Source organism: Jaculus jaculus, chromosome 5 (assembly GCF_020740685.1).
Source record: "Jaculus jaculus isolate mJacJac1 chromosome 5, mJacJac1.mat.Y.cur, whole genome shotgun sequence".
Taxonomy (NCBI): Eukaryota; Metazoa; Chordata; class Mammalia; order Rodentia; family Dipodidae; genus Jaculus; species Jaculus jaculus.
This window is the reverse complement of record NC_059106.1, coordinates 7737681-7765360: the sequence shown is the minus strand read 5'-3', so window position 1 is coordinate 7765360 and position 27680 is coordinate 7737681. Positions and strand designations below refer to the sequence as shown.

Here is a 27680-nt window from a genome sequence, read left to right as displayed (position 1 = left end):
TTTGCAGACCCTCATGCTTGCGCAGCAAGTACACCTGACACTGAGCCATCTCTCCAGGCCTGCACCAGTGTCTGATCAATATTATTAGTATAATGTTTACACAAAAACTACCCAACTTGCTGTGGGGTTGAAAAGGTCACAAGCTAGAATGCCTGTAAAACAGGCTGGAGAGATGGCTCAGCAGTTGAAGACACTTACTTGCAAGGCCTGATGGCCCAGATTCAGTTCCCCAGTGCCCGTGTAAAGCCAGATGCACTAAGTGGCACGCACATCTGGGGATTGTTTTCAGTGGCTGATGGGTGCGTCCATCTGTACTCAATCTCTGTCTGCATTTTCTTTGTCTCTCTCTCAGGTAAATAAAATACCTTCTTAAAAGATGCCTATAAGACACCTAACCTGTGAAACAATAGCTTAGTCACACAGGGCACTGCAGGGTGCCAGGTGCTTCTCTCATGATTGTGGGGCTGGTAGGGAGTTGAGGGAGGGGTGTGACCCACACTGGTAGCCTGGGAACAGGGCTAAATGCAGAGTTCAGAATGTGGCTTCTACCGAGTGCCCGTCCTTTCTGCACGACTGCAAAGTCAGAGACTGCATTATTTTTTACCATGGGCAGAATTTAAGTAATAATGAAATATGTGGCACTTCTTTTTGTAGATTCCATGCTGGTTCTCAGGGGAAGGCATGTTGGAGATGGAGCCCAGAGCCTCAGTGTGCTGAGCATGTGCTGTGCTGCACACCTAGCTTGCTCATGGTCATTTCTGTCAAGCCTCATGTCCACATCCAATCGACAGCTGTTTGTTATTGAGAAGGGGTCTTGCCAAATCACCCAGTTGGCCTCAACTCAACATCCTCTTGGGCCAGCCTCCCCAGAGTGCTGGGTTACTGGGGTGCACTACCGTGCTCCATCCTCCACCCTGAAGTTTTTATGTGATCCTAATTACACACGTGGAGTTTCATTCCAGCTCACTGGCTCTTCCTCAAGAAGTTTATTGTCATTCAATCTAATGCATGATCTACTGGTAATCTGCTTCCAATTCCCATACAAGTGATGTTAATTATCCTACATGGCCTTTGCACTACCTACTGGGCAACTTCACTCTGGACTCATGAATGACTTTAAAAAAAATATTTTATTGGGTTGGAGAGATGGCTTAGCAGTTAAGTGCTTGCCTGTGAAGCCTAAGGACCCCAGTTCTAGGCTTGATTCCCCAGGACTCACGTTAGCCAGATGCACAAGGGGGCGCACGCATCTGGAGTTCATTTGCAGTGGCTGGAGGGCGCGCCCATTATCTCTCTCTTTCTCTCTATGCCTCTTTCTCTCTCTGTGAATAAAGCAAATAAATAAAAATAAACAAAAAATTAAAAAATATTTTATTTATTTATTTATTTGCAAGCAGAGAGAGATAGAAGAGAGACAGACAGAGAGAATGGGTGCACCAGGGCTTCTAGCTGCTGTAAATGAACTCCAGATGCATGCATCTCTTTGTGCATCTGGCTTTACATGGATATTGGGGCATTGAACTTAGGTGGTTAGACTTTCTAGGCAAGTGCCTTAACCGCTTAGTTATCTCTCGGGCTCATGAATGACTTTAAAAAAAAAAAATTTTGTGTTTTGTTTTTTCAAGGTAGGGTCTCACTCTGGTCCAGGTGACCTGGAATTAACTCTGTATTCTCAGGGAGGCCTTGAACTCACGGTGATCCTCCTACCTCTGCCTCCCAAGTGCTGGGATTAAAGGCGTGTGCCACCACGCCCAGTTTATGAATGTCTTTTTTTTTTAAATTTTTATTTATTTATTTATTTGAGAGCGACAGACACAGAGAGAAAGACAGATAAAGGGAGAGAGGGAGAATGGGCGCGCCAGGGCTTCCGGCCTCTGCAAACGAACTCCAGACACGTGCGCCCCCTTGTGCATCTGGCTAACGTGGGACCTGGGGAACCGAGCCTCGAACCGGGGTCCTTAGGCTTCACAGGCAAGCGCTTAACCCCTAAGCCATTTCTCCAGCCCTGAATGTCTTTTTTAATGCAGTAGTTTGTTTGCTGATGGTCCTGGGACTGTTGGAATCAGACGCAGTGAGACATGTGATGCTGGGATGGAAGCGAGGTCTCAAGCAGTCCCAGAGCATGGCAAGAACCTTTATTGCAGGAAGGAACGTGTGAAGCCTGGAGAACAGTCAGCCTTGGCTACTTTTAAGGCTTTCAAATTAGTCACATGAGCGAATTTACGGCTTGAGTTTGTGAATTGTGTAAAGCACGGTACTTTCAATAGATGTGGTTTGTCCTCTGGGTTTTAATATTTTCCCCACAAACAACACAAAAACCTGTCCCTCATTTGCTTTAGCACTCCCTGCCCATGAGCTGCTTGTCCCAGAAATCCCGCTCTGTTCTTGCTGTCACTGATGAAATGTGAAAGCAGGCGACACCCGTAGATAGGACGCGCTAAGAATTTCAGAGGAGCCGGGCGCGGCGGCTGTAATCCCAGCCCTCGGGAGGCGGAGGTAGGAGGATCTCCGTGAGTTTGAGGCCACCCTGAGACTGCATAGTGAGTTCCAGGTCAGCCTAGGCTAGAGTGAGACCCTATCTTGAAAAACAAAAGCAAAAGCAAAAACAAACAAACAAACAAACAAGAAGAATTTAAGAGATAACACCAGTGGACTCTGTGGGAGAGAGGCATTGGTGGCCGAGGTGGGGGTCCATATTCAAACTTGGAAAAGGTTCAGAGGAAGGAGAGGAGGGCACTGTCACCAGGAGCCCAAGCCATAGATAGGGGGCCTGACTTTGAGGAGTCCCCATCGATCAGGTCGCATCACTCGCTTCCAAGAATGTAAGCACACGTTTTGGTGAGATTAGAAAAGGAACTTACTATATGTAGAGTCACACTGGGAAGCCAGCATCCTCAGGCCAGTCTGGGGGTACCAACATGAGCTTTAGGTTTAAGCAGGGTTCCCCTAGGTTGGGGTGAGAGGTGGGTGCAGCTCAGCAGCTCTGGCCAGGCTGATCAGTTGATCCTCATTCTGGGATTGACCACAGAGAGACTTACCTGCGTCAAGGAAATTGCTTCTGCTCATGGCAATGTTCATTTGCTTCCCCAGATGTTCCTCTATCAAAGACTGTTTCTGGAAGTGGGGGGTCCTTCAGGGGTCCCATCCTGAGGTAGTCCCTCCCATTTAGGAGGACTGAAACCCTGGGCTGGTCTGACTGCAAGGCTCACTGTTTCCAGTAGGTTTGGAGTACTGGCTGGAAGTTTTTGGGTGCTGCTGGAAGGGGTGAGGGTGAAGGAACAGGATATTGTAAAAGCTGTCAGTTGATAATATACAGCAAGTTCCCTGGTTACGCTTATCTTTGTGTCTTCACACTTGAGAAAAGGTAACATAGGATAGGTAAGTTCTGGGTTGATCAGACCTGTCTTGCCAGTTTGGAGGCAAACATTCTTTCACTCCTAAAGTGATTAGCTTGCCTACATGCAGAACTCTGCAGGAATCTGACCAAAAATTTAAGCAATAAAGGAGATCTGAGGCTGGGGAGATGGTTCAGCAGGTAAAGGCACTTGATTGCACCACCAACCACACTGGGTATGATTCCCTAGTACCTGTGTAAATCCAGATATACACAGTGGCATTTTCACACCTATTCTTTTTTTTTTTTTTTTTTTTTTTTTTTGGTTTTTCGAGGTAGGGTCTCAGTGTAGCCCAGGCTGACCTGGAATTCACTGTGGAGTCTCAGGGTGGCTTTGAACTCAAGGCAATCCTCCTACCTCTGCCTCCCGAGTGAGTGCTGGGATTAAAGGCATGCGCCACCATGCCCGGCTAAGACACCTATTCTTTCTCTGCTTGCAAAGAAACTTATTTTTTTTTGCGGGGGAGTGGTGGCTGGGAAGATGGCTTAGTGGTTAAGGGCACTTGCTTACAAAGTCTGATGGCCAGGGTTCAACTCCCCAGTACCTACACAATGCCAGATGCCCAAAGTGACACATGCATCTGGACTTCATTTGCAGTGGCCCTGGTGTACCAATACTCTTTCTTTCTCTCTCAAATAAATAAATAAAATATTTTAAAATACATTTTTTAAAAAAATCAAGGAGATCTATACAAAATGAAGGTAGAGGGCTGGAGAGATGGCTTAGTGATTAAGTGCTTGCCTATAAAGCCTAAGGACCCCAGTTCGAGGCTTGATTCTCCAGGACCCACGTTAGCCAGATGCACAAGGGGGCGCACACGTGTCCATCCTGTCCTCTCTCTCTATCTGCCTCTTTCTCCCTCTCTCTCTGTCCTTCACTTTCAAATAAATAAAAATAGACAAAAAATTTAATTTTTTTTATTTATTTGCAAAGACAGAGAGAGAGAGAAAGAGAGAGAGAGAAAGAGAGAGAGAGAGAGAGAGAGAGAGAGAGAGAGAAGATGGGTGAGCTAGAGCCTTTTGCTGTTGCAAATAAAACTTCAGTCACTGCCTTGTGCATCTGGCTTTACATGGGGACTAGGGAATTGAACCTGGCTCAGCAATTGAACAGAACTTTATTGACCCATGACTGGCCTTGCTTGCTGCACAAGCATTGGACCCAAGTCCAACCCCTAGTACCATCACCTGTAGCCCCACTGCTAAGGAGGGAAGCAGAAATGGGAGAATCACTGGTTCTTGCTGGCCAGCTAGTGTCGCTAAAAAACAGCAGCTCCAGGTTCAGTGAGAGATTCCATCTCAAGGAAGCAAAAACTAAGGCAATAGAGGAGAATATTTGACTTTCTATTCTGGCTTCCACACACATGCATACAGTGCGCACACACACACACACACACACACACACGGGATCTCTAAGGGGAGAAGAGGCGAGAGGCATGGAAGGACAGGCTAGCTTTTTAAAAAATTTTTTTTATTTTTATTTATTTATTTGAGAGCGACAGACACAGAGAGAAAGACAGATAGAGGGAGAGAGAGAGAATGGGCATGCCAGGGCTTCCAGCCTCTGCAAACGAACTCCAGATGCGTGCACCCCCTTGTGCATCTGGCTAACTTGGGACCTGGGGAACCGAGCCTCGAACCGGGGTCCTTAGGCTTCACAGGCAAGCGCTTAACCGCTATGCCATCTCTCCAGCCCCAGGCTAGCTTTTTATGTGAGGAGCTAGCCCACTGCTGCAAGGATGGAAGCTTCCTATTCCATGGACAAGAAGTTCCAAGTTTTACAAGGTCCTTGCTTCCTCTTCCCTTCCTTCTTCCTTTCCTTCCGCTCTCCCCTCCTTCCTTCCTATTTCCTTCCTTTACACTTTACTATGGTGGGAATTGAACTTAGGGCCTCATAAATGCTGGGCTAGAGCTATACCATCAAGTTACATCCCCAACCAATTAATTTTATTTCAATTTTTTTGGTTTTTCAAGGTAGGGCCTCACTGTAGCCTAAGCTGACCTAGAATTCACTATGTAATCCCGGGATGACCTTGAATTCACAGTGATCCTCTATCTCTGCCTCGTAAGTGCTGGGATTAAAGGTGCCACCATGCCCAGCAAATTAATAATTTAAAAAAATGTTTTATTTTTATTTATTTATTTGAGAGTGAGAAAGAGGGAGAGGGAGAGGGAGAGAGAGAGAGAGAGGGAGAGAGAGAGAATGGGGGCACTAGCTCCAGCTGCTGCAAATGAACTCCAGATGCCTGCACCACCTTGCGCAGCTTGCTTATGTGGGTCCTGGGGAATTGAACCTGGGTCCTTTGGCTTTACAGGCAAGTGCCTTAACCACTTAAGCAACTTTTCCAGCCCAATAATTCTTCTTGAATAATTTTTTTTCACTTGTATGCTCCCAGGACCGTTTATGGGAAACTTCAGCTTTTTAAAAAATTATTTATTTACATATTTGTTGGAGGGGAGAGAGAGAAAGAGAGAGAGAAAGAATGGACACACCATGGTCTCTAGCAGCTGCAAACAAACTCCAGACACATGCCACTTTGTGCACTGGCTTTACGTGGGCACTGGGGAATCCAACCCAGGTCATTAGGCTTTGCAGGCAAATATATTAACTGCAAAGCCATCTCTCCAGACCAACTTCAGCTTTTTACACATGTAGCTTTTAGTTTTTTTCATGTTCTCTGGCAGTGGATCCAGAGAGCTGTGCTGGAAGAGACACTCCTAGCCAGGAGTCCTCCTCCTCCTCCCAAGCAGTCTCTCACTTCAGTCCAGGCTGCCTCGAAGCTCACTCTGTAGCTCCAGGCTGGACATAGACTCATGATGACCCTCCTACCTCACCCTCCCAAGTGCTGGGACTACTAAAGGTATATGCCTCCAAGCCCAGCTTCTAGCCAGGGGTTCTAATTTAGTAAAAAACAATAAACGAAGGAGATAAGCAGGGGAGTTTTAGTCACTGGCATCTACAAACTTGAAATACTGCCTGTTTCTACTTTCTCTTCTGCCTCTCTCTCTCTCTCTCTTTTTTTTTTTTTTTTTTTTTTTTTGAGGTAGAGTCTCACTCTAGCCCAGGAGGACCTGGAATTTACTATGTAGTCTCAGGGTGGTCTCGGAGATCCTCCTACCTCTGCCTCCCGAGTGCTGGGATTAAAGGTGGCGCCACCACGCCCGGCTTTCTGCTGTTTGTTTTTGAAGCATGATCTTGCTATACAGTGTAGGCTGGCCTGAGACTCCCAATTCTGCCTTAGCATGGAGAATGCTGGGCATCCAGGTGTATACCACCATGCTCAGCTTTCTTCTGGTTCTTGCTTATTTTCTTCCCATGTTTTGGTGGTTATTCATTTTTTTTAAGTTAAAAAAATTATTTTGTTCATTTTTATTTATTTGAGAGCTACAGACAGAGAAAGAGGCAGATAGAGAGAATGGGCGTTCCAGGGCCTCCAGCCACTGCAAATGAACTCCAGACTCATGCGCCTCCTTGTGCATCTGACTAACGTGGGTCCTGGGGAATCGAGCCTCGAACCAGGGTCCTTAGGCTTCACAGGCAAGCACTTAACTGCTAAGCCATCTCTTCAGCCCTTGGTGGTTATTCTTCTCCATGGAAAAGCCAATTACTCTTTGTGGATTCCCTGGAACCTAGAACGAATGCACCCTCCCCTAGAGCTGCTTGGGTCTGGTTTCTGCCCGGGGTTTGAGGTGCCTGTGGATGTGAGGTCACCTGAGACCACATTCACAATTTAAGGTTGCCTGCTGACCCCAGCCCTGCCTCCACCCTGACCAGTCCTACCTTAAGTGTGAGTTTCCATCGTTTTCTGCCTCCTCCTCTTCTGCTGGGGGCAGCCTTCCTTCAGAGGGCATGCCATGATAGAATGCTCTCACCCTGAGGGTGGAGCTCCCTGGGGTCACCGTGGGGAGTGTCTCCCCACAAAACTGCCGAGATGCTCACATCTGCGTCAGCTTGACTGCATGACGAGGTGCCCGACATTGGGTCAAACATTACCACGGATGTGTCAGTGAGGGTATGTTTTGATTTTTTTGGTTTTTCGAGGTAGGGTCTCTCTCTGGCCCAGGCTGACCTGGAATTCACTATGTAGTCTCAGGGTGGCCTCAACCTCATGGCAATCCTCCTACCTCTGCCTCCTGAGTGCTGGGATTAAAGGTGCGCACCATCACACCTGGCGGGTATTTTTTTTTTTTTAGGTGAAATTAACTTGTACATTGATAGACTTTGAGTAAAGTGGAGTTCTCTCCTGAATGGGGCAAGTCTCCCTACATCAGTTGAAGGCCTTAACAGAATGAAATCTTGATTTCCTATGGGCGAAAAGGACTTCTGCTGCTCCTGGACGAGTGCGTGCACTGTGGGCTTTTCCTCAATGTCCAGCCAGGTGGCCTTCAGACAGTTAAAATACTCCTGCTGGGTTCTTTCTTTGTGGATGTGGCTGAGCAATGAGGTGGCACACAGATGCTAATGCCACTGAAAGCTCTTTATTCCTTCCCTTTCCAGGAGTGTGGGTGTGGTGGTGGTGGTGGGAGGGACCGCGTCACACAAGGCACAGCACAGTAGGAAGTGGTGTGTTTGCTCAGGTGGTGGTAACAGGAGCAAAGAGGAAGTGAGCTCCAGAGTCTTTCTTATGGTGTCCTGGGTGAGGCAAGGAATGGCAGGCTGATGCGGGCTATGGATAATAGATAGTGAGACCGGATAGGCAGGGAATCAGATGGTGGTAACCAGGGAAACTGAAGCTATATCCTGGTAGCTGGGTCTCCTGACGGCCCAAATGCGCCTTTGTTTAAGTACCCTTCAAGCGGCAGCTAGTTTCTTACCGCTCTATCAGAAACTCAGGTGCAGGCCACTCGTGTGCACTAACAAATGCTCTATGTTCTTAAAGTTTACTAAAACATGTTCATGGGGCTGGAGAGATGGCTCAGCAGTTGAGGTGCTTGCCTGTGAAGCCCAAGGACCCAGGTTTGAGTCTCCAGGTCCCACATAAGCCAGATGCACATGGTGGCTCATGTGTCTGAAGTTGCTTTGCAGTTCCTAGAGGCCCTAGCACGCCAATTCTCTCTCTATATATATCTCTCTTTGTCTCTAATAAATAAGGGGAAAAAATAGGGGCTGGGGAAATGGCTTAGTGGTTAAAGCATTTGCGTGCAAAGCCTAAGGATCCCGGTTTGATTCTCCAGTCCACCTAAGCCAGATGCACATGGTGGCATGCGCGTCTGGAGTTCGTTTGCAGTGGCTGAAGGCCCTGAGGCACCCAATCTCGCTCTCTGCCTCTTTTTCTCTATCAGATAAGTAAAATATTTTAAAAAAATAAATAAAAATAAAAATATGTTCATTCAGGTTTTTATATTTTCTCTCTCCTTCTGAGCTTTTCAAGCATACCATAGGAAGAATTTCTTAAGGAAAGATCTAGTCTACCACTTTAGTGTTACTCAGCTCAGGGATATTCATTAAAGCTTTGTTTCAGCATGTGTATGTGTTCTATTGTGGTGTGGCATGCACACATGTGTGCAGACACACACTCCCACGCGTGCGCTCACGTGGAGGTCAGGGGAAAATGTTGGGTGGTCTCCTCTATTACTCATCCATGTGTTTCCTCGAGTCGGTCTCTCACTGAACCCGGAGCTGCCATTCTGGTCAGCAAGCCCCAGTCATTCCCCACTCCTCAAAAGATCGGGGTTCCACACATGCACAGCTGTGCCCAGCTGCTTGCATGGGTGCCAAGGAATCCAGCTCAGCAGACCGGAGCCTCCCAGGCCCTCATGCTTGTACAAGAGCTCTGACTCATGGAGCCATCCCCACATTGAAACGTCTTAAAAGTCTACGACACAGAACCCAGTGGCCACCTCACCTTGGTTCAGGCTGCTTCACTCTCTCTGGCCTGTACTACATCTTTGCTTCTCTTTGCTAAATAAATTTCTGCTTAAACTGCACATATTTCTTGGCTGAATCCTTTTCTTCCAGAGCCAAGATCTGAAGAGAGTTCCATCCCAGGAACATCATTCTGGCTCTGTGACTTGGATAGGCAGGTGTGAGTTGACGGTGGCTCCTAACCCGAGAAAACCTCGTGCTCAAGTCTTAAGTGTGTATCAGCCACTCTGACTCATCCACAGACTTCATTCTCTTAAAGAAATTTATTTGCAAACAGAGAGAGAGAGAGAGAGAGAGAGAGAGAGAGAGAGAGAGGAGGGAATGGATGCACAGAGCCTCTTGCCATTGTAAACTAAATCCAGTCTTCAACTGCTGAGCCATTTCTCCAACCCCTTCCACTTTTTTTTTGAAACAGGCTCTCATGTATCCTATGCTGGCCTTCAACTCATTATGTAGCTGAGGATGACCCTGAACTTCTGTTTCTTCTTTCTTCAGCTCACAATTACTGGAATCACAGGCATGCCCCACCATGCCAGGTTTATGCAATACTGGGGACAGAATCCATGGCTTTGTCCATACTGGGCAAGCACTCTACCAACTGAATTCTACCCTCAGCTACCTGAAATTGCCATCCCGTGGCAACTTGAAGGACCCGGCTTCATGTGAGTGGAGGTCGGGCTACAGGTGACGGTGCTAGGCCATGTTTCCCAGTGAGTACTTGCTTCTTTTTGCTCATTCTTAATCTTTGATTGACTTACTCTTTTATTTTCTAGCCTGAGGCCCTCTTAGTATTAAATGATCACCTCAGGGGAACCCTTCAGAGATTTCTGTTGCCCATTCCTGAGTTAGATGATAAAAAGTTTCTCAAAAATATATCCTCAAGTAGTGATCATCTACCTGATATCCTGAGCCACCACTTGCCTCCACTAAAAGTCAGAGGAGGGGCCAGAGAGATGGCTTAGTGGTCAAGGCACTTGCCTATGAAGCCTAAGGACCCATGTTCAACTCTCCAGATCCCATGTAAGCCACACACACAAGGCTGAGGCAAGCATAAGGTCGCACATGCCCACTAGGTGGTGCAAAAGTCTGGAGTTCGATTTCAGTGGCTGAGGTCCTGGTGCACCAATTCTCTCTCTGTGTGTGTCTCCCTCCTTCCCTCTCTCTTGCTGTCTCTAAAATAAAAAATATATATTTTTTGAAGTCAGAAGAATACCTTTTTGAGATGATCTGACTCTGGAGTAACACCTGAGGGAGCTAATTTTGTGAATCCGCACATTTTGGATCCTAAACACATTAGGATGGCAAGCCTCTTCTTCAGGCATTTCTTGCAGCCTCCTCTCTCTCTACTACTGTCTACAAGTCGTTCCTTGGTCTCCTCTGACATTAACACTGTCTTCTTTCTCCCTTCCTTCCTTCCTTCCTTCCTTCCTTCCTTCCTTCCTCCCTCCCTCCCTCCCTCCCTCCCTCCCTCCCTCCCTCTCTCTCTCTCTTTCTTTCTTTCTTTCTTTCTTTCTTTCTTTCTTTCTTTCTTTCTTTCTTTCTTTCTTTCTTCTTTCTTTCTTTCTCTGGTGGTATGGAACTGAGAACTTCCAGGTATTCAGCTGTTTTTCCAAACCCCCTTTCAAAATCTTGGGTTGTTGCACGCACCATGCACAGTTAGCGTCCAGGCCTTTCCTCACATGCTTAGTCAGACCTCCTGAGGCGTGTCTCAAGGTGAGTCTAAGCAGGTTCATTTAACCCGTTCATTAAAGTCTCAATCATTCCCTTTCACATAGATGCCCTCCTGTCATGGACTATTGAGGGTGATCAGGATACTAAAAGGGTATAAAGTTGGTAGGATGCCCAATTCCAGGGGTCACTCCCAAGCCCTGGTCACCTCATCTCAGAGTGGAACATGTGGTTGACTGAATCCAAAGCCCCCCCATGGAGATTGCTTTCAGGAACTGAGGAGAGCATCTTGCTGGGTCCCAGTAGGAGTGCAGAGCACACTGGCCTGAGCCTGAATCCTCCAGGAAGAGGAGCACAAGGAAATTAGCAGGTAGGCAGGGGTTGGTGTAAAACAAGACCACTACATTACAGGAAAGAAGAAAATAATTCGCTCTGAGCCAAATTCAGTGACGGTGGCCAAGGAACACAGGTTCCAGTTACTCTGAATGACATGCTCCATCCTGGAAGAAGTAACATGAACTAGTTTAGCAAAAGACAGTCAACACATGCACCAGTTATCTAATTGGGGTCACAATGCAGGTGGACTACAAGATGGGGAAGTCATATCTATGGATTTTAGGTAGTACAGCATTCTTAGCTTTAGGGTTGGGGGATGGAGAGGCTTAAGCACAGTGGTGCTTTTTGAGTGTTACATAGGAGACATGAGGGTGTTGGGGCAGATGAAGAGGTTTACAGGAAATCGCTACTAGTTGTTGGGCCTTGAGAGGCCCGGACAGTGAGGCCTAGTGGAACTTCCTGAGCCTAACTGCCTCCGCCCAGCTATGACTCAGCAGGGAGCCAAATGGCCTCTGGACTGCTACTTCCACACAGGAAATTAGAATTCCTGGCCCTGTGCACTTAGAACTCAGCAGGCTACCACGTGTATACATCATCTGTGGGCTTTGGTGAATGTTTGGCTCAGCCCAGCATCCCACCTGGGTCTTAGGTGAGATGGCTCAGTGGTTGAAGGCACTTGCTTGAAAAGCCTGATGGCCCGGGTTCAATTCCCCAGTGCCCACACAAGGCCAAATGCAAAGCAGTGCAGGCATCGGGAGTCAGTTCACAGGGACAAGAGGCCCTGATGCACTCACTCATAGATATTCATTCTCTCTCTCTCAATTTCTCCTTGCAAATAATGTTTAAGTGGGTCTCAAGGGAACATGCCCCCCACGCCTCCAACCATGTGTTGAGTGACACAGTTGAGCAGCCGCTGTCCACAGCATGCTCCGGAGAGGAGGTGGCACATCCGTGTGGGCACACACCTGCATACACGCATGTTCATGGGGTGCACGGCTGACAGAGGAGCCCTGGAAGGGCTGCACTGTCTGCGCCATCAGAGGGCTTCTCTGAGCCAAGACTGGAGGGAGGGGGCCCTGAGGCCTGACCATGCCAGCCATGCCACAGACACGGGGAGCTTGGCAGAGAGGCGAGGTGTGCTGGTGCAGGTTGTGAACATGTGTTCTGGGGATCCGGTGGAAAGGCCATGCCACAGCTCCAGGAGTATCATAACAGGTTACAATTGGCAGGAGTCAGCTGAAACTCATCAGCACACAGGACATGCCATGCCTGGCCCTTCTTTTCCATTTAAAACGTTAGGCATGTTGGATGCAGCATGCCTGTGATCTCAGTACTCCAGGGACAAAGACAGGAGGATCACACGTTCAAGACCGGCCTGTGCTGCATAGTGAAATTATGTCACGAAGGAGGAGGCATCTTGGGAGATAACTCAGTTGGTAAAGTGACTACTGCACAAACATGAGACTTGAGTCTAGATTCCCAGATTCCACAAAAATATCTAGGCATGCCAGCTCATGTCTGTAACCCCAGCCGTTGAAAGGGAAGGGAACGGAAGAAGGGCAGGCAAGAGAGAGGGAGGGAGTGGGGCAGAAGGGAGGGTTTGAACTTCGGACCTGCCTTAACTCCTTTCTGGGGCTGTAACAAAATACTACAGATAATTCACAATACAAAAACAGGTAATTTATAAATAGAAATTTGTTTCTTACAGTTCTAACAGCAGGGAAATTCAAGAGCAAGGTTTAGAATCTGGTGAGAGCTCAGTCTCCCTGAACCCAAGATCTTTCCTTGTCATAGCCCGTCAGCATGGAGGAATGTTGTCTGTTCATGTCACATGTCACATGGAGAAGACATGTACAGGCATGCTGCGTGATGCGCCTCTTTTTTAAAATTTAATTCAATTTAATTTTTTTTGAGATAAGGTCTTTCTCTAGCCCAGGCTGACCTGGAATTCACTATATAGTCTCAGGCTGGCCTCAAACTCACACTGATCCTTCTACTTCTCTGTTCAGAGTGCTGGGATTGAAGGTGCCCCCATGCCCGTCCGCCAGGCTGTGGGTACCTCTGTTACAAGGGCTGTAATCCCAATGACCTCCTTAGGGCCCCACCTCTTAGCACTATTGCATTAGAGATCACTTTTCCATGTGACTTTGGCTGGGATACAAATGCTCAGGCCACAGCAGAACCTAAGGAATGAATACAACTCATCCTCTTAGTTGAGGAGGTCAGCAAAGAAACATTTCTGACTTGCTCTTCAGCAGTGGTTGGTAAAAAATCCACAGAATTTGTGACTAAAGTCAATTATTGTGTAGATTGGCAATCCTAAATCAGAAACAAAAATGAGGGCAAACCTCAATTGTAAAACTGAATGGGCTGGAGAGCTGGCTCAATGGTTAAAGGTGTTTGCTGGCAAAGCCTAATGGCCTGGGGTTCAATTCTGCAGTATCCATATAAAGACAGACACCAAAAGTGGCATGCGTCTGGTGTTTGTTCACAGTGGACGAAGATCCTGGCACATCCATCCATGCATACACACACAAACAAATGAAAAATTTAAAAAATGCATGCATTTAAATAGGGATTTAGGGAGATGGTTCAGTTGGTAAAGTGCTTGCCACATAATTATGAAGACCTGAGTTCAGACCCCCAGCACCCACATAAAAACCCAGGCGGAGAGGCTGGTGGGCGTGTGTGTGCATGCCTGGGGAGGTAGAGGTAGGCATAGGAGGATTTCTGGGGCCTGCTGGCTAATTAGTCTGGCCAATTTGGTGAGCTCCAGGTTCAGTGTGAGAGTAGAGATTGAGAGAAACACCTAATATCTACCTCTACTTCCCCAGGCATGCACACACACGCCCATGTACCTGCACACATATGTGTGTATTCACATGTATATGAACACACATGCACACATCCATATATAACATATAACTTTATAAGAGCAAAACCCAACAAATAAAAAATAATACAGGGGAGAGGTGTGGCTGAATTAGTGACTGGGTGTGTAAGGACTTCGATCTGTGAGAAAGACATGAAGTGGAGGTCACTCAGACTGGAGTGGCTTGCTGTGGGAGGCCTCCTGACTGGTGGCTAAGTGGTCATGACGTATAACTGGTTAAGCCAAGGGAGAGTGCCCTGTGCTCAGGGTCTTTTGGACACAGGGACAGGAAGCCTTCTTGCCCAAGGAAAGGCATGACCTTTGTCTGTCCCACTCCTTTCTGCCTGTCCCCACCTCTGCGGCTTGGCCTCCTACTGGGATCAGACCCCCACAGCGTGCTCTCTGACTTCCCTCCTTGCTGCGGGCCGGCCACCCGAGCTATCGTGGACTTACTGGACACAGACCTCGGCTCTGAGGGGACTCCCTCCATCATTTTTGCTCCTCCTCCAAGACTGCCGCAGACCCCATACACTAAGTACTGGTGGGGAAAACTCCCTTTTAATTCCTAGTAACACCAGAAAGGCTCCTAAGGTAGATTCTGGAAGAGCCCACCCCCCAAGCCTGCCCAAACTGGCCTACCCGTTCTTCCAAGCCCACTGGGAGTCGTGGGCAGGACTCGTGGAGAGGACCCACGTGGTAGAGCGCTTTGGGGAAGGCTGGGGGGTGGGCAGGCGCTGGAGCGCCAGGGTGCAGAGGGCAGGGCCCCCACACCTGTTGTCTCCCAGGGGACCAAGGACTGGAGACGACAGGGCCTTAGGGATGCCAGAAAGCCCCGTGGTGGCGGCAGGAATGAGGGAGGCGAGAAAGAGAGGAGACAGAGGAGACAGAAGAGGTAGGGCTGAGAGAAAGAGAGCAGAGGAGAACAAAGCCAATCGCGGTCTGGGCGGTGGCGCCCGCGACGCAGTGGCGGCCCCGCGAAGCGCCCCCGGCCCCGCGCGTCCCCTCTCTCTCCTGGCGTCGCGGCTGGCTCCGCCCGCCGGCGGCTTAACCCTCGCCCGCCCGCCCTGCGCGGCCCGGAGCCCGGCGGCGGCGGCGGTGCGCGCGGGCGCCCTGCATCCCGCCTCCCAGCCGCGGCGCGGCGCCGGGAGCTGGCCGTGGTGCTGAACGCGCGGCTGCAGCTCGTACGGGGCGCCCGGCTCTACGGCGGCCGCGCCCTGCGACACTCCCGGGCACCCTTCCCCCGCCCCGCGGTAAGTCGCCGAGGCCCCGGAAGGCTGTATCGGTCCCTGACTCAGATATAGATCGGGGGTCGGGGAGGGGGTTGAGGGATGCTTGTGCGTCCTCTCGTGCGATGGGCGGCTGCATGAAGGAATGGAGATGGATATCTTTACTCCGTGGTACCCGGGCAAAGATGCGCAGGGCCTGGGCTCCGAGGGCGGGGACCGGTTTAGGTTGGGGCTGTACAATGGAAGAAACCCCCCTCTAGCCGACGCAGGATATTGGTGCTCATGTCTCTGCTTAGTAGAGGTTCACTCAGAGGAGGTGCACCAGCACCTCCTCTCCCCAAAGGACCCTCTTTGTCTCCCCAACGTGGGGGTGGGTGGCTCTCACCGCAGATTCTATTTCTGCTTTATTTCCCACCCCACCCCCAGCCTAGATCACAGGAGGTTTTGCATTTCACAGTGGCTTTGCCTAAGCCAGCAACAAGGCGGACTGTTACAGAGATACACCGCTGTCCGCTAGCCTCCACCTACGCCCACCCCAACCGAAGCCAGCCTTTCTTACAGCATGTACCCCTTTACGGCTCATCGCTGTGACTCGCACGGATGTTGGTGGTGCGGTGTTGGGGACTGGCAGGGAAGGAAGGCTGAGCAAATGCCAGCCAAACATCTTATGGCTCGAAGCATGTCCATGTATTGTCATTCCAGCATTTTCGTTTTGCTCTATAAAATCATTTTCATGATAAAAAACACGAAAAAAAAAAACAGGAAGGTGCAACATTACCTTCTCAAGGGGAAAAGAAAATCCGAGAGAGCTAAGCTGAAGTCAATCATTCAGAACAGGCAGTCAGTGGAGGACTTCATGTGTCAATTTCTGTAAATTCCTGTATCGTGTGTGCTGTGTGTCAGAAGGGCACAGGCATCTTGGAGACCATATTCTCTCCACTAGCCTCTGGGTGGCTTGAACCCATCTCCTGACCTCCTTTCTTTGCCCCAACTTTAAAGGTCCACCTGTAGCTAGCTCCCCATGAGTCACAGGATAAAGTCCAAAGCCCTTCTGCAGACCTTAGTTCTGGCCTTGTCCCACTGGCTTGCTGGCCTAGTCTTCATGGTTACTTTCAGATACTTACAGATTCTCTTCCTCTGGCACCTTGGGGCCTTTTGTGGAACGTGCTTGTGGCCTAGAATATGTCTCACACATCTTTGCATTGGTTGTCTTTTCCTGTCATTTAGGTTTTAGCTTAAAGATCAGACACCCTGAGATAGGAGGCATTAAATATATGCACTGTGAGGTCTCTGACCTCATGGAACTTGCAAGCTTCTCTTACAGATAAGAGGCTTAGCCTAGGCCCTTTATGTTTCTTGGGTCCATTTCAGAAAATATAGGTACAAATTATGTTCGTAGAATAACAAGTCCCAGAGCAGGTTGGGAAGATGTCTCAGTGGCTAAAACGCCTGCTGGGCAAGTATGAGGAAAGAGTTCCAATGCCTTAAACCCATGTACATGCCGGAAGTTGTGGCATGGCTGTACTCCCAGCCGTGGGGACACAGGGACAGATCTCCAGGGCTTGCTGGCTACTTAGACTAGTTTGAATAGTTGAGCTCTGGGCGCAGTGAGAGAGCCTATCTCATAAAACAAGGTAGACAGTGGTAGACAGAGAGATACCTGACCTCGACCCTGGCCCTTACGTGCATGTACCCCCCATATGCATGCACCTCTACACACGTGTCCAAATATATGAACATATATACACACACATGCACACCACACACACATACACATGGAAAAAGAATTCCACACCCAGTATCCTATTTAGGAAACTCATATGTAAATATATAGCCAAGGTGTCTCAACCACATAAAGTACTTCATTTAAATAAGTAATGACATTTTAACTGTCTACTGCAGTTGAAGTCATTGACCTTAACAATTTTCCATGCTGTTCAGGAGTGAGACCGAGCACTACACCAACAGTTGGCAGTGCTGAGCACTGGTTGGTAACCCCAGGGGACAGACAGTCTGCTTCCCTTTTGGAAAGAGAGATGTGGCAGGTGGTGGAGGAGGAAATGTCATGTTTTGTGTGAGTTTCCACTGACAGACCATTAGCCACGCAGTGCGCATCCTTGCAGCTGAGAACGTGACGGGAGCAGGCAGGCATCTGCAGTGGAAGGTGGCTGCTCAGTCTGCCTCCACTCAAGCGGCCGAGTAAGACGGATAACTAGAAGGAGCACTGACTAGAGGCCAGGCGATTGTGCCAGGACTGATGTGCGCAGTTCGTTGTTCTGAACACTGTGTGCAGGGTGCTAATTAAATCAGGAGCAGACTTGGTCATGTTATTGACTTTGAGTCCAATCATTTGTTGGGATGGAAGCTGTTGTTGAAGTTCACTTTGCAAGCTTAGAGCACAGTGGGATTTCCAACTCTGCAGGATTTTAGCTCAGTTGAGTGTTCTGAGGACTGGGGATCTGGTAGTTTTACCAGTGGAGAGCTCTGTCAGAACTCATCAGTTCTAAATCATCCTCACAAAGGCCTGGTTGGAGCTACCTCCAAGGATATGGCAACCACACTGCTTCTCAAACATTGACAAGGACAGGTGAAATAGAGATCTCCTAATAAATACCTGAAATTTCTTGCCATTAAAATTATATTGTTTTCAATGATAATTTTTCTTTAGTTTGTGTGAGCTACCTCTGCTGTCTGAAAGCTTTACTCTCATTGTATTTGCCAAAATGCCTCACGAGAAAACATTTATTAATCTACTTTTAGGTTTCTCATAAAAGGGAGCCTGAACCAGGTGTGGTGGTACATACTTGTAATATCTTTTTTTTTTGTTTATTTTTATTTATTTATTTGAGAATGGCAGACAGAGAGAAAAGGAGGCAGATAGAAAGAGAGACAATGAGTACACCAGGGCCTCTAGCCACTGCAAATGAACTCTGGATGTATGTTCCCCCTTGTGCATCTGGCTAATGTAGGTCCTGGGGAATCGAACCGGGGTCCTTAGGCTTCACAGGCCAGTGCTTAACCACTAAGCCACCTCTCCAGCCCCATATTTGTAATCTCAGTGCTCCGGATGCTGAGGCAAGAGGATGAAGAAGTCAAGACCAGCTTGAGCTACAAAGTGATGGGGAGAATCTTAAACTGTTGGTTCTGACTCTCAGATTCAAATCCCAGCACTTTGACTTACCACCTATGTAACCTGAGCAAATTCGTTTACTTTCTGAAATTTGAACTTGTTCTTTGTAAAGTGAGGGTTATAATAGTTTATCCTTTATATAGGTTATGGGGCAATCCACCTGGTTAGGCAGATATGACCAAGACACAACTTCGGGTCTCCTGACACCAGATCTCAGACAGTAACCATTCTACCAGGTGCGGCAGAGACCATCAGAGCTAGGGGAGGCCCTGTCTAGGATACAAAGGAATGTGTAGAGTGAAAATGGTATCTTCAGATCCATGGTGGGAAAGGCTTGGACACATGCCATGTGCCAGAAGGCAGAAAAAGCCACCACGGCAGCTTGAGGCTCTGTGCCCTGCCCAACGTGTCGCCAAGCACTGAGCTTCATCTGGAGCCAAGCCTAGGTTTTGTGGCTCTCATGCGTAAGGACACTTCTTTTCTTATTTCCCAGCCAAAAGTCCCAGGTGCCACCTGGAGGAGAAGCGCTGGCCACAGGTGGTAGCAAGTGGCAGGAGCTCATGTTTCCCTGTGTTGCTAACATCACCAGATGGACTTGGGTGGGCTCTGTGCCCATCAGGTCTCCATGCAGGAGCTCTTCACGGGCCCTGGCACTGACTCGGGCAGCTCGGAGCTGCCATGCTACCGTCTGGAGGCGGTGGTGAGCCTTCTTCGGGGGTGGATCTGCAAGGCCTACGAATGGACACAGCCACTTACTTTCTGCCTGCTTCGTCTTCCTCACAGGCTGAGAGCTGGAGTAAATGGAAATAGAGGATTGACACAGAGACATCCTGGAGAGTCAGGCAGAGAGCAGATCTGTTTTAGGTGTAGAGAGCTCAGGAGAGGCTCTGGTCATGCTCTGGCTTTGTCCTCTTTCACTGAGGTCCCCTGGCTTCCCACACTTCAAGGGAAGCACGTGTAAACAACTAGACTCTTCTCCCCCATGCCAAGGGCCCTCGATGGTGATACCATGACAGTTCCTGACTCTGTCTCTTCATGTGGCTGCTGAATCTTAGGGCTCCTCCTTTAGAGCCTGTGGCTTTGCTCATAGAGACATTCACCTGCTCCCTGTCACAGTCAGCCTAGGCGGCTGAGATGAACTTCCAAACCAGGCCCAATTACGCAGGAAGGGAATGTCTCTGAAGCTTACAGATTCAGGGGAAGTTCTATAATGACAGACGAAGCTGGCCCACTTTCACAGGTCCATGCTGAGTGGGAAAAAGCCACCACCAGTGCCAGCAAGCACACGTCAGGAACACAAGGCTTGACTCCAGCCAACCCCCAGCGCTTTGCATATCTTTAGGCTAGAATCCAAATCCAGCCCCACATCTCGGGGCTGGACCCTAAGATTCCCACAGTGATGCCTCCTCCAGCCAGGTGGCTGAATATCTAAATTACAAGCTTTTAAAAAAAGATTTATTTTTATTTATTTACGAGGGGGGGGGTGAGAATGGGCACGCCTTGCAAAGGAACTCCAGACCCATGTGCCACCATGTGCATCTGGCTTACATGGGACCTGGAGAATCGAACCAGGGTCCTAAGGCTTCTCAGGCATGTGCCTTAACCACTAAGCAATCTGTCCAGCCCAATTACAAGCTTTAATAAACTCCTGACTCTATTGGGGGGCATCCATTGAAACACTACGCTCCGCACCCTCAGTCCCTTTGGTTCCACTTCATGTATTCTGTCCTCTACCCAGAGGCTGGCTGCAGCAACCTCCTTAATGTCCTGGCTTCCACCCCCTCATCAGGGGACTAAAGCAGTGCTTTGCTAAACTCAGGGTAAGGCCAGATTCCCCAGCTGCATCGGGACAATCAAATCTTTAGCATGGTGCCACCAAACCTCACTCCCACCCAGCACTTTCCCCATGGGAGATCAGGGTGGACCTCCAAAACCACCTCTGGATAGAATCCAGTACTAGTTTCTGTTGGTGACAGCTGCCTATCTTTCTGGCCATGACGCTGTATGTCATGTGCCATGTCTTACTGCCCCTCCCACATGCCTCCTGCGATTCTTGGTTGCCTCCAGGAAGACTGAGTCTTGCGTCCCATGGCAGGTGCCTGGTCCTACCACAGATGGTCAACTGCCTCAGGCGTGGGAGGCGCCATGCTTGGATCCTCTGCTCCATACATTAAGAAAGGCTATGTTATGTCCCTCCTGTGTGAAGGTGGATGGAAATACTATTGGTGAGTGCTGGGACCTGGAGATTGGAGTCTGAATTGGCTGAATGAGCTGGGCAAACTGAGAGCCCATGGATGCAGCCATAGCCAGGCCAGTCACTGCTCATTTTGGTCCCTATGATGTGGTTTAATGGATCAGGGCCTCAGCTGTGTGTGAGGTGGAGCAGGGTGCCAGGGTAGGAGGTACCATTTCCCTCTTATATTAGTTACCTTTGTCATTGCTGCAATAAATACCTGAGAAAAGCAATGTAGGAAGGAAGGGGGGAGGGAGGAGGGAAAGAAGGAAGGAAGGGTTTATCTGACTTCTGGTTTGAGGGGATATGGCCCAAGGTGGTGGAGGAGGATGGAGGCAGGAGGAGGAAGGGACTGGTCACCTGACATCAATAGTCAGGAAGCAGAGAGATGAATTCTGGTTCTCCCTCAGCTCTCTCCTTTTTACTCAGTCTGGAACCTCAGTCCACAGTTAGGATGAGTCTTCCCACCTCAATTCTCCCAATTCCAGAAAGCCCCTTAAAGACATGCACAGAGATCTGCATCCCGGGTGATTTTAGATCCTGTCAAGTTGACAAATGAGATTAACCAGCACACCTCTCCCTCGGACCAAGGAGGACTCACTGCGCCTGAAGCCCCTGCAGCTGAGTGAGTGCTGGGACCCCACGGGCTTTCTGATGTCAGGAACTAAGTGCCTCCTGCTTTCCTCCACAGAGGCCAAGGTTCTGGCACCATGGAGCTGAGGCGAGGAAAGACCTTCATCAAATCCAGCCTGGTGATTGCCCAAGAGAAACCCAAAGAGCCAGCAGCCCGTGCTCCGGTGAGGGAGGACGAAGGTCCCCGCCCACGCTCACTGGGAGCGCAGCCAAGACCTTGCAGCGAGAAGGGCTCCCAGACCAGCCCCTGTGCCCAAGGGTATGGAAGGTGCCCCAACAAGGAGACACAGTCCGACCCTGAGGTGGGTCCTGCACCCATCTGTGGAACTACCTTCAAACTGATGCGGAAAAGCAGGACTCACGACAGTGTCCCTGGAGCTGGAAAGGCAGCTGCCGCCACGGCGCACATGGTGGGCAGCGTGAGCTTCCCAGAGACCCCCAGTGGCCAGCGGATGATTGACTACCGCCACTTTGTGCCACAGATGCCCTTCGTGCCGGCTGTGGCCAAGAGCATCCCCAAAAAACGGATTTCCTTGAAACGATCCAAGAAGTGCTTCCGAAACCTGTTCCACATGCGCAGAAGCAAGACAGAGAACTTGGGCTCATTGGCGGCTAAGGGGACGGGGCTGCCGTCCCCTGGGATCCCCCTGGGCGCAGCTACAGCCCGAGGCAAAGCCGTCCTCTTGGCAGGGGAGGGGCCGGGGCTGGACAGCCTTTGCCAGGACCTGTCTGATTGCGAGCTCATGCCTGACGCGTCCTTTGACCTCTGCGGTGCCCTGTGTGAGGATGTGGCCTCACTCAAAAGTTTTGGCTCGCTCACAGGCTGTGGGGAGATCTTTGCAGATGGAAGCTCGGTGCCATCTCTGGAGCTGAGCGGATCCCCCGTGAGCCCAGCCCAGATGCCCCAGGCCCTGGAGAGCACCCCTCCCGGGGGCCCCTCCCAGGGCAGTGTGGAACGGCTGGCGTCACCTGCCCAGAATGAGGCGTCCGACTTCTCCAAGTTCTGGGACGGTGTGAACCGCTCCGTGAGGCAGCAGCAGCGTGCCCTGCTGGGCCCATGGTCGGCCAGCCCCCAGGGGACAGGGACAGAGCAGCCCAAGCTAGATGCAGCCGGGTTGGCTGAGCTGCCCCTGTTCCCCTGCAGGGGTCCCCCGAGTGGCTCCAAAGCCAGCTCCATAGACACAGGAACCCCCAAAAGTGAGCAACCTGAATCTGTGTCCACAAGTGACGAGGGTTACTACGACTCCTTCTCGCCTGGCCTGGAGGAGGACAGGAAGGAGGCTGTGAATACCGGCACCCCGGCGGCTGCCTTCCCAAGGGACAGCTACAGTGGGGACGCGCTTTATGAGCTCTTCTATGACCCCAGCGAGGCTCCTGTCGGCCCCAGCCTCGATGATGACCTCTGTGTGTCCGAGAGTCTGTCGGGGCCAGCCCTGGGGACGCCCCTGTCCATGTGCAGCTTCCATGTGGGCGCAGAAGAGAACCTGGCGCCAGCCCCCGGCCCTGACCTGCTCAGCCAGGGCTTCCTGCAGAGCTCTTGGAAGGGCAAGGAGTGTCTTCTGAAGCTCTGTGATACGGAGCTGGCCATCACCATGGGCATCGTCAACTGGCTCCGTCGCACCCCATCCGCCCCCACCCCGGCCTCAGGGGAGCCCACAGCTCCACCTGGCCCTCATAGAGTCCCTAGGGGACCGGCAGAGAACCCAGAAGGCAGGAGAAATCACACCTTAGAGATGGGCAAGGCCATGGTGTGTTCGGTACCCAGTAGACAGGAGCTGTGGTCAAGTCCGGGAACCAAAGACCTGCTTACTAAAGAAAGGAAGGCCCCAGGGGAGGCTGGCAAGGGAGCTGGTATCCCATCTAAGGACTCCGCTCTAAAGGAAGGGACACAAGAGTGCCCTGAAACTCTGTCCTCTGTGGGGTCTGCAGCCATCACAGCAGATATTTCCAACAAAAGCAAGGATCCAGCCTCACTCGTCTCTCCCAGCTCCCAGGAGGAACCTAGGCGGTCTGGGAACCCTAAATATCCCCAAAGCCTCTGGAGGCCAGGACACGGGACAAACACTTTAGATTCAGGGCCCAGGCTGGTCAGCTGTGTGGCCCGTGGGGCAGCCATGCAGACCTACCCAGATGGCCAGCCTCCAAGGCAGGACATGGACAGTGGCTTCTTCAGGCAGCCTCAGGCCTGGGGTGCTGACCCTGTGCAGCAGAAAGAGACCAGCCGAACCCCCAGTGGGGAAGACGCCTGTGGCCCATCCTCACTGGCCAGCCCACAGGACCAGAGATGCTCTGACTTCTTCCTGGACCTAAACCAGCTCAGGTTGGAGCCCACCAGGCTGGGTGTCCAGGCCTACCTCTCTGGGGGCAACCAGTCTCTGCAGCCCAGCCCCACGGCTCCAGGGCAGGCAGGACTTGGGGATAAGCCTGATCCTAGGTCTTCCTTGGCCCCTGCTGCCTGCCGGAGCCCCCAGCGTTATCCTCCAGACAAAACGGACCTCGCTTTGGACAGCCAGCAGTAGCGAGGGGGAGGGGTCTCCTGTGTGTGTGCAAAATGCTGCTGCAGCCTCTTGGCCTGAGAGGGTCTCCACTGTGGCCAGCAAGAAGGTGGGGCTCGCAGGCCACCCGTGGCAGAGGCCCACCGGTGACACAGCGTCACCCACATCGGGAGCTGCACATTCGTGACCACATTCAGAAGAGGCCAGGACCCACATCTCCATCTCTGTTCCTGACGCGAGGACTGTCTGGGGGTAGTGAAGGCCGGGCTCAGGCACGCGGGACTGGGAAGAGTAGGGTAGGGTATTTCCACGTGGAGGCATCCTTGCTTGAATCCAAGATCAAGAACAGCTGGAAGCTACGGGTTCCTCGCTGTTCCTCGTGGGGCAGCCCAGACAGGAGCTTAGGCATGTGGCCCATGGGCAGATCCATGCCTGACTCCATTGTAAATGCGGGTTGAAGCAACCAGTCTGTTTGCTTGGGGTGTGTGAGAAGTGTGGGGTCTGAGGCTTAGGGGATTGAGCTCATTAGGATCTACTGGCCTCATCCTGGTCTATTCTTTGTCCAAGACAGGGGCCCACAACATTCTGGGACCCTGAAGGGTTTTTCCTTGGGAATAAGAAGTGAACCCATTCCATCTCAGCAAGAACCTCAAAGCAGTAACTCTGCCCCTGCTGGCCAGGCATGCCCCATCAGCGTCCCCGGGTTCTGTGTCCGAGATCATTCCACACAAGCAACGACTTCCCTCAACTTACACTCTAGCGGATGCCTTGCATGACACAAAGCCCTTTGGGAAGGAAATAGTGGTTGCTCTGCCCAGTTCTGCCATTCTGCCTTGGAGTAACACAGGCCTTGACTCTGCGCCCTTCCTACGGCCAGCACCCCTGTCCCTTTTCCAGAAAAGCTCCTTGTGGGTGGAGCTGTGACCTCCATCTTCAATTGGAAACCCACAACACACGCACAGTGCCCAGGCATTAAGAATCGTAGGCGCCGGGCGTGGTGGTGCACACCTTTAATCCCAGCACTCGGGAGGCAGAGGTAGGAGGATTGCTATGAGTTCGAGGACACCCTGAGACTCCATAGTGAATTCCAGGGTCAGCCTGGGCTAGAGTGAGACCCTACCACTAAAAAACAACAACAACAACAACAAAGAATCATGACAGGAGCTGGTGACCCCGGTGTCTCCAGAAGGAGCAAGAATCCTTTCTGGCTCTGCATCAGGGTGGAGCAGGTGCGGGGACAGAAGTCCCAACCACTTCCTATAGGATTAGATTCTACCTCAGCCAAAACAGCATCTGGAGGCAAAGGATGGGGTGCTACAGGGAGCTTTGAAATGTGCTTCCAGAGTCATGTGGAGGGCAGACTACTGGAGAAGTCACTTTTGTGTGTGTGTAGAGCTTCCATGGGAAGGGAGGGGTGGCCTCTTCCCTCCCCCCGCCCCTCCCCCTGCCCCAGACAGCACAGGCTCAACACCTAAATGCTGACACTTAATTTCAGGCTAGAAACGCTCTCCTAGGCCTGGTCTCTACCAGTTCACAGGATCGAGGAGGGACCTGGGACAGAAAGAGGCCACTTATAATAGCTTCAAGTAAAGTGCTTGCATGTAAGTGTAAGTATGAGGACCTGAGTTCAACTCCCAGGATTCATGTTAAAAAAAGAAATCTAAGCATGTTGGCACGTGTTTGTAAGATCTCTGAGGCTTGATGGCCTGGTTGGTTAGCCTCAGGCCAATGAGAGCCTCTATCACAAACAGAGGTAGACAGCACACCTCTGCCTCCCACATATGCATTGCACACACATGAACACATAAACATGCATACGTATGTTCACAACATACATATATGTACATTAAAAGAAACTGGCCCCACACTCAATCATGACATTGTGAGCCTGGCAGCAACCTAAGGCAGTTCGTGTTTTCATTTTCTGACCCAGGGACTGAGACACAGCTCATGTGACCTGCCTATGGACACACGGGTGTGTGGGGGGCTGTGGGCTTCAGATCCCCCAGCTCTGCATCTGGCTCTGGACCCTCGCACCGGTCTCCCACAGCTGGGGCCCCTCATAGTCTTCACCCCTCCTTCTTCTAGGCCGCAGATGCCTAAGCACCCTGGGGTGGGAGCCACGTGTTTCCGTGAGCTGGGAGCCGGTCCTCCCTCAGGCGCAGCCCCGCGGCTCTGAGCTGTGCCTGACAGAGAAAGCACTCAGTAAACACTCTGAAAGAATGAGGTGTCAAAATGGGCATTCGGGTTCTATTGTCTCTGAGTGTTGCGTCTGGAGAAAAACTGCATTGAGAAACTCTGCTTGGGAACCAGACAGCTTCGGCCGCCAGGGGGAGCGCGCTCCCCCGCCGCCCTGTGATACAGTGACTTACGGTGACGTTGAAGAGCCCGGCCAGGCTGGAGAGCGCTTCCGAGCGCAGAACCAGAGGCTGAAGACGAGCTCCGTTGGTAGGGCGTCGGCTCCGCAGGCACGAGACCCCACGTTTGACCCCCAGCACTGCGCAAGCTGGGCACGGTGCCGCCCACCTAGGATCCAAGGCAGGGAGATCAGGAACTTAGTGTCATCCTTAATTACATAGCAAGTTCTTGGCCTGTCTGGGCAGGCGAAGGGCAGGAGCACTGACAGGCATGGTAGGGGGCAGGGTGGGCGAGAGGGAGGGTGGGTGGAGGGAAGGTTTGGGTGGGGTGGGGGAGTCCAAGAGATCTTGCAACAAGTGTGAAAGCCAGGTCAAGCTGGAAGAGCCTGAAGACTGTACCCTGGTTCTTATTATTTTATTCTCTTATTGTGTTATTTTATTTTATGGAGTTGAATATGTGAGATAAAGCTCATAATCACAGAAGAAAAAAAAACAGCAAAACTGAAATTTCTGTCTTTCCTTTCTTACTCTTCTGTTGTTGGGAAATTAATTCACAGCTAGCACAGCCAACCCCACTGATGAGAAGTGCCCTGTCTTGCATCCTTTCAACCTCTGCTGCGTGTCTTCAGACCCTCTCAGAGTCCCATTACGTGAACATTGTGAACCTTACTTTCATTTCATTTTCTTACTGCAGAAAGTCCCCTCCGGGCTCAGCAGCCTGTCCTTATTATGGTTAGCAGTTGCAGACAGTCTCAACTAACCAACTAAACACCTGCTAGTTGGGGGTTTACTTGTGTGTGTGTTCATATGTCAAAGGGCACTCAATGTGTGTGCAAGTGCACATGCGTGTGAGCCAGGAGCAGATACCGGGTGTCTTCAGTAGTGCTCTACTTTTTTTTTTTTTGAGACAGGGGTCTCTCATCCAATCTAAAACTCACTGATTTGGCTAGACGACCTAGCCAGGGCAAGCCCTGGGGTTCTTCCCCGTCTCAGGCGCTTGCCACTACACCCAACACTGACGTGGGTGCTGGGGATCTGAACTCAGGTCCTCAGGTTTCCACCACAAGCACTTTACCCACTGAGCCGTCACCCAGCTTGTTACTTCCCATTTTTGTTGTTCCAAACAAGGCTGTAACACTTGTTCTCCCAGCTGATCTCAATCCAAGTGCTTTTCAAAATGGTTAAAGCAAAACCTACTTCATAAAGACACAGTACCCGAAGTCTCCACATAGTGTATGCGAGTCTACTGGGCCCAGAAGAAAGGACTCAAAGCCAAGTTCCTTTGAGCCCAGCGGTCCCAAGCACGGGAAGTGATCGGGCTCTGCCCAGCAAGGCTGGAGCGGACACCTGTGCTCTCGTGTCCATCTGACATACCTGCTGGGATCTTGGCGAGCTCCAGGAGTGAAGAGAGCCGGGGATTCAGGAAGATGAGAGGATAAATATGACTGAGTTGCAAAGGAGAGCATGGAGACT

General features: G+C 50.6%; 1 protein-coding gene across 1 annotated transcript; it reads left to right on the top strand.

The window, feature by feature from the left end:
• Positions 1–20581: 20581 nt before the first annotated feature.
• Amer3 (APC membrane recruitment protein 3) lies at positions 20582–26492 on the top strand. The gene is given in 2 exon segments (XM_012951068.2): positions 20582–20714; positions 21414–26492. A coding segment is annotated over 1 exon segment (2568 nt). The 5' UTR covers positions 20582–20714; positions 21414–21432; the 3' UTR covers positions 24001–26492.
• Positions 26493–27680: the final 1188 nt, after the last annotated feature.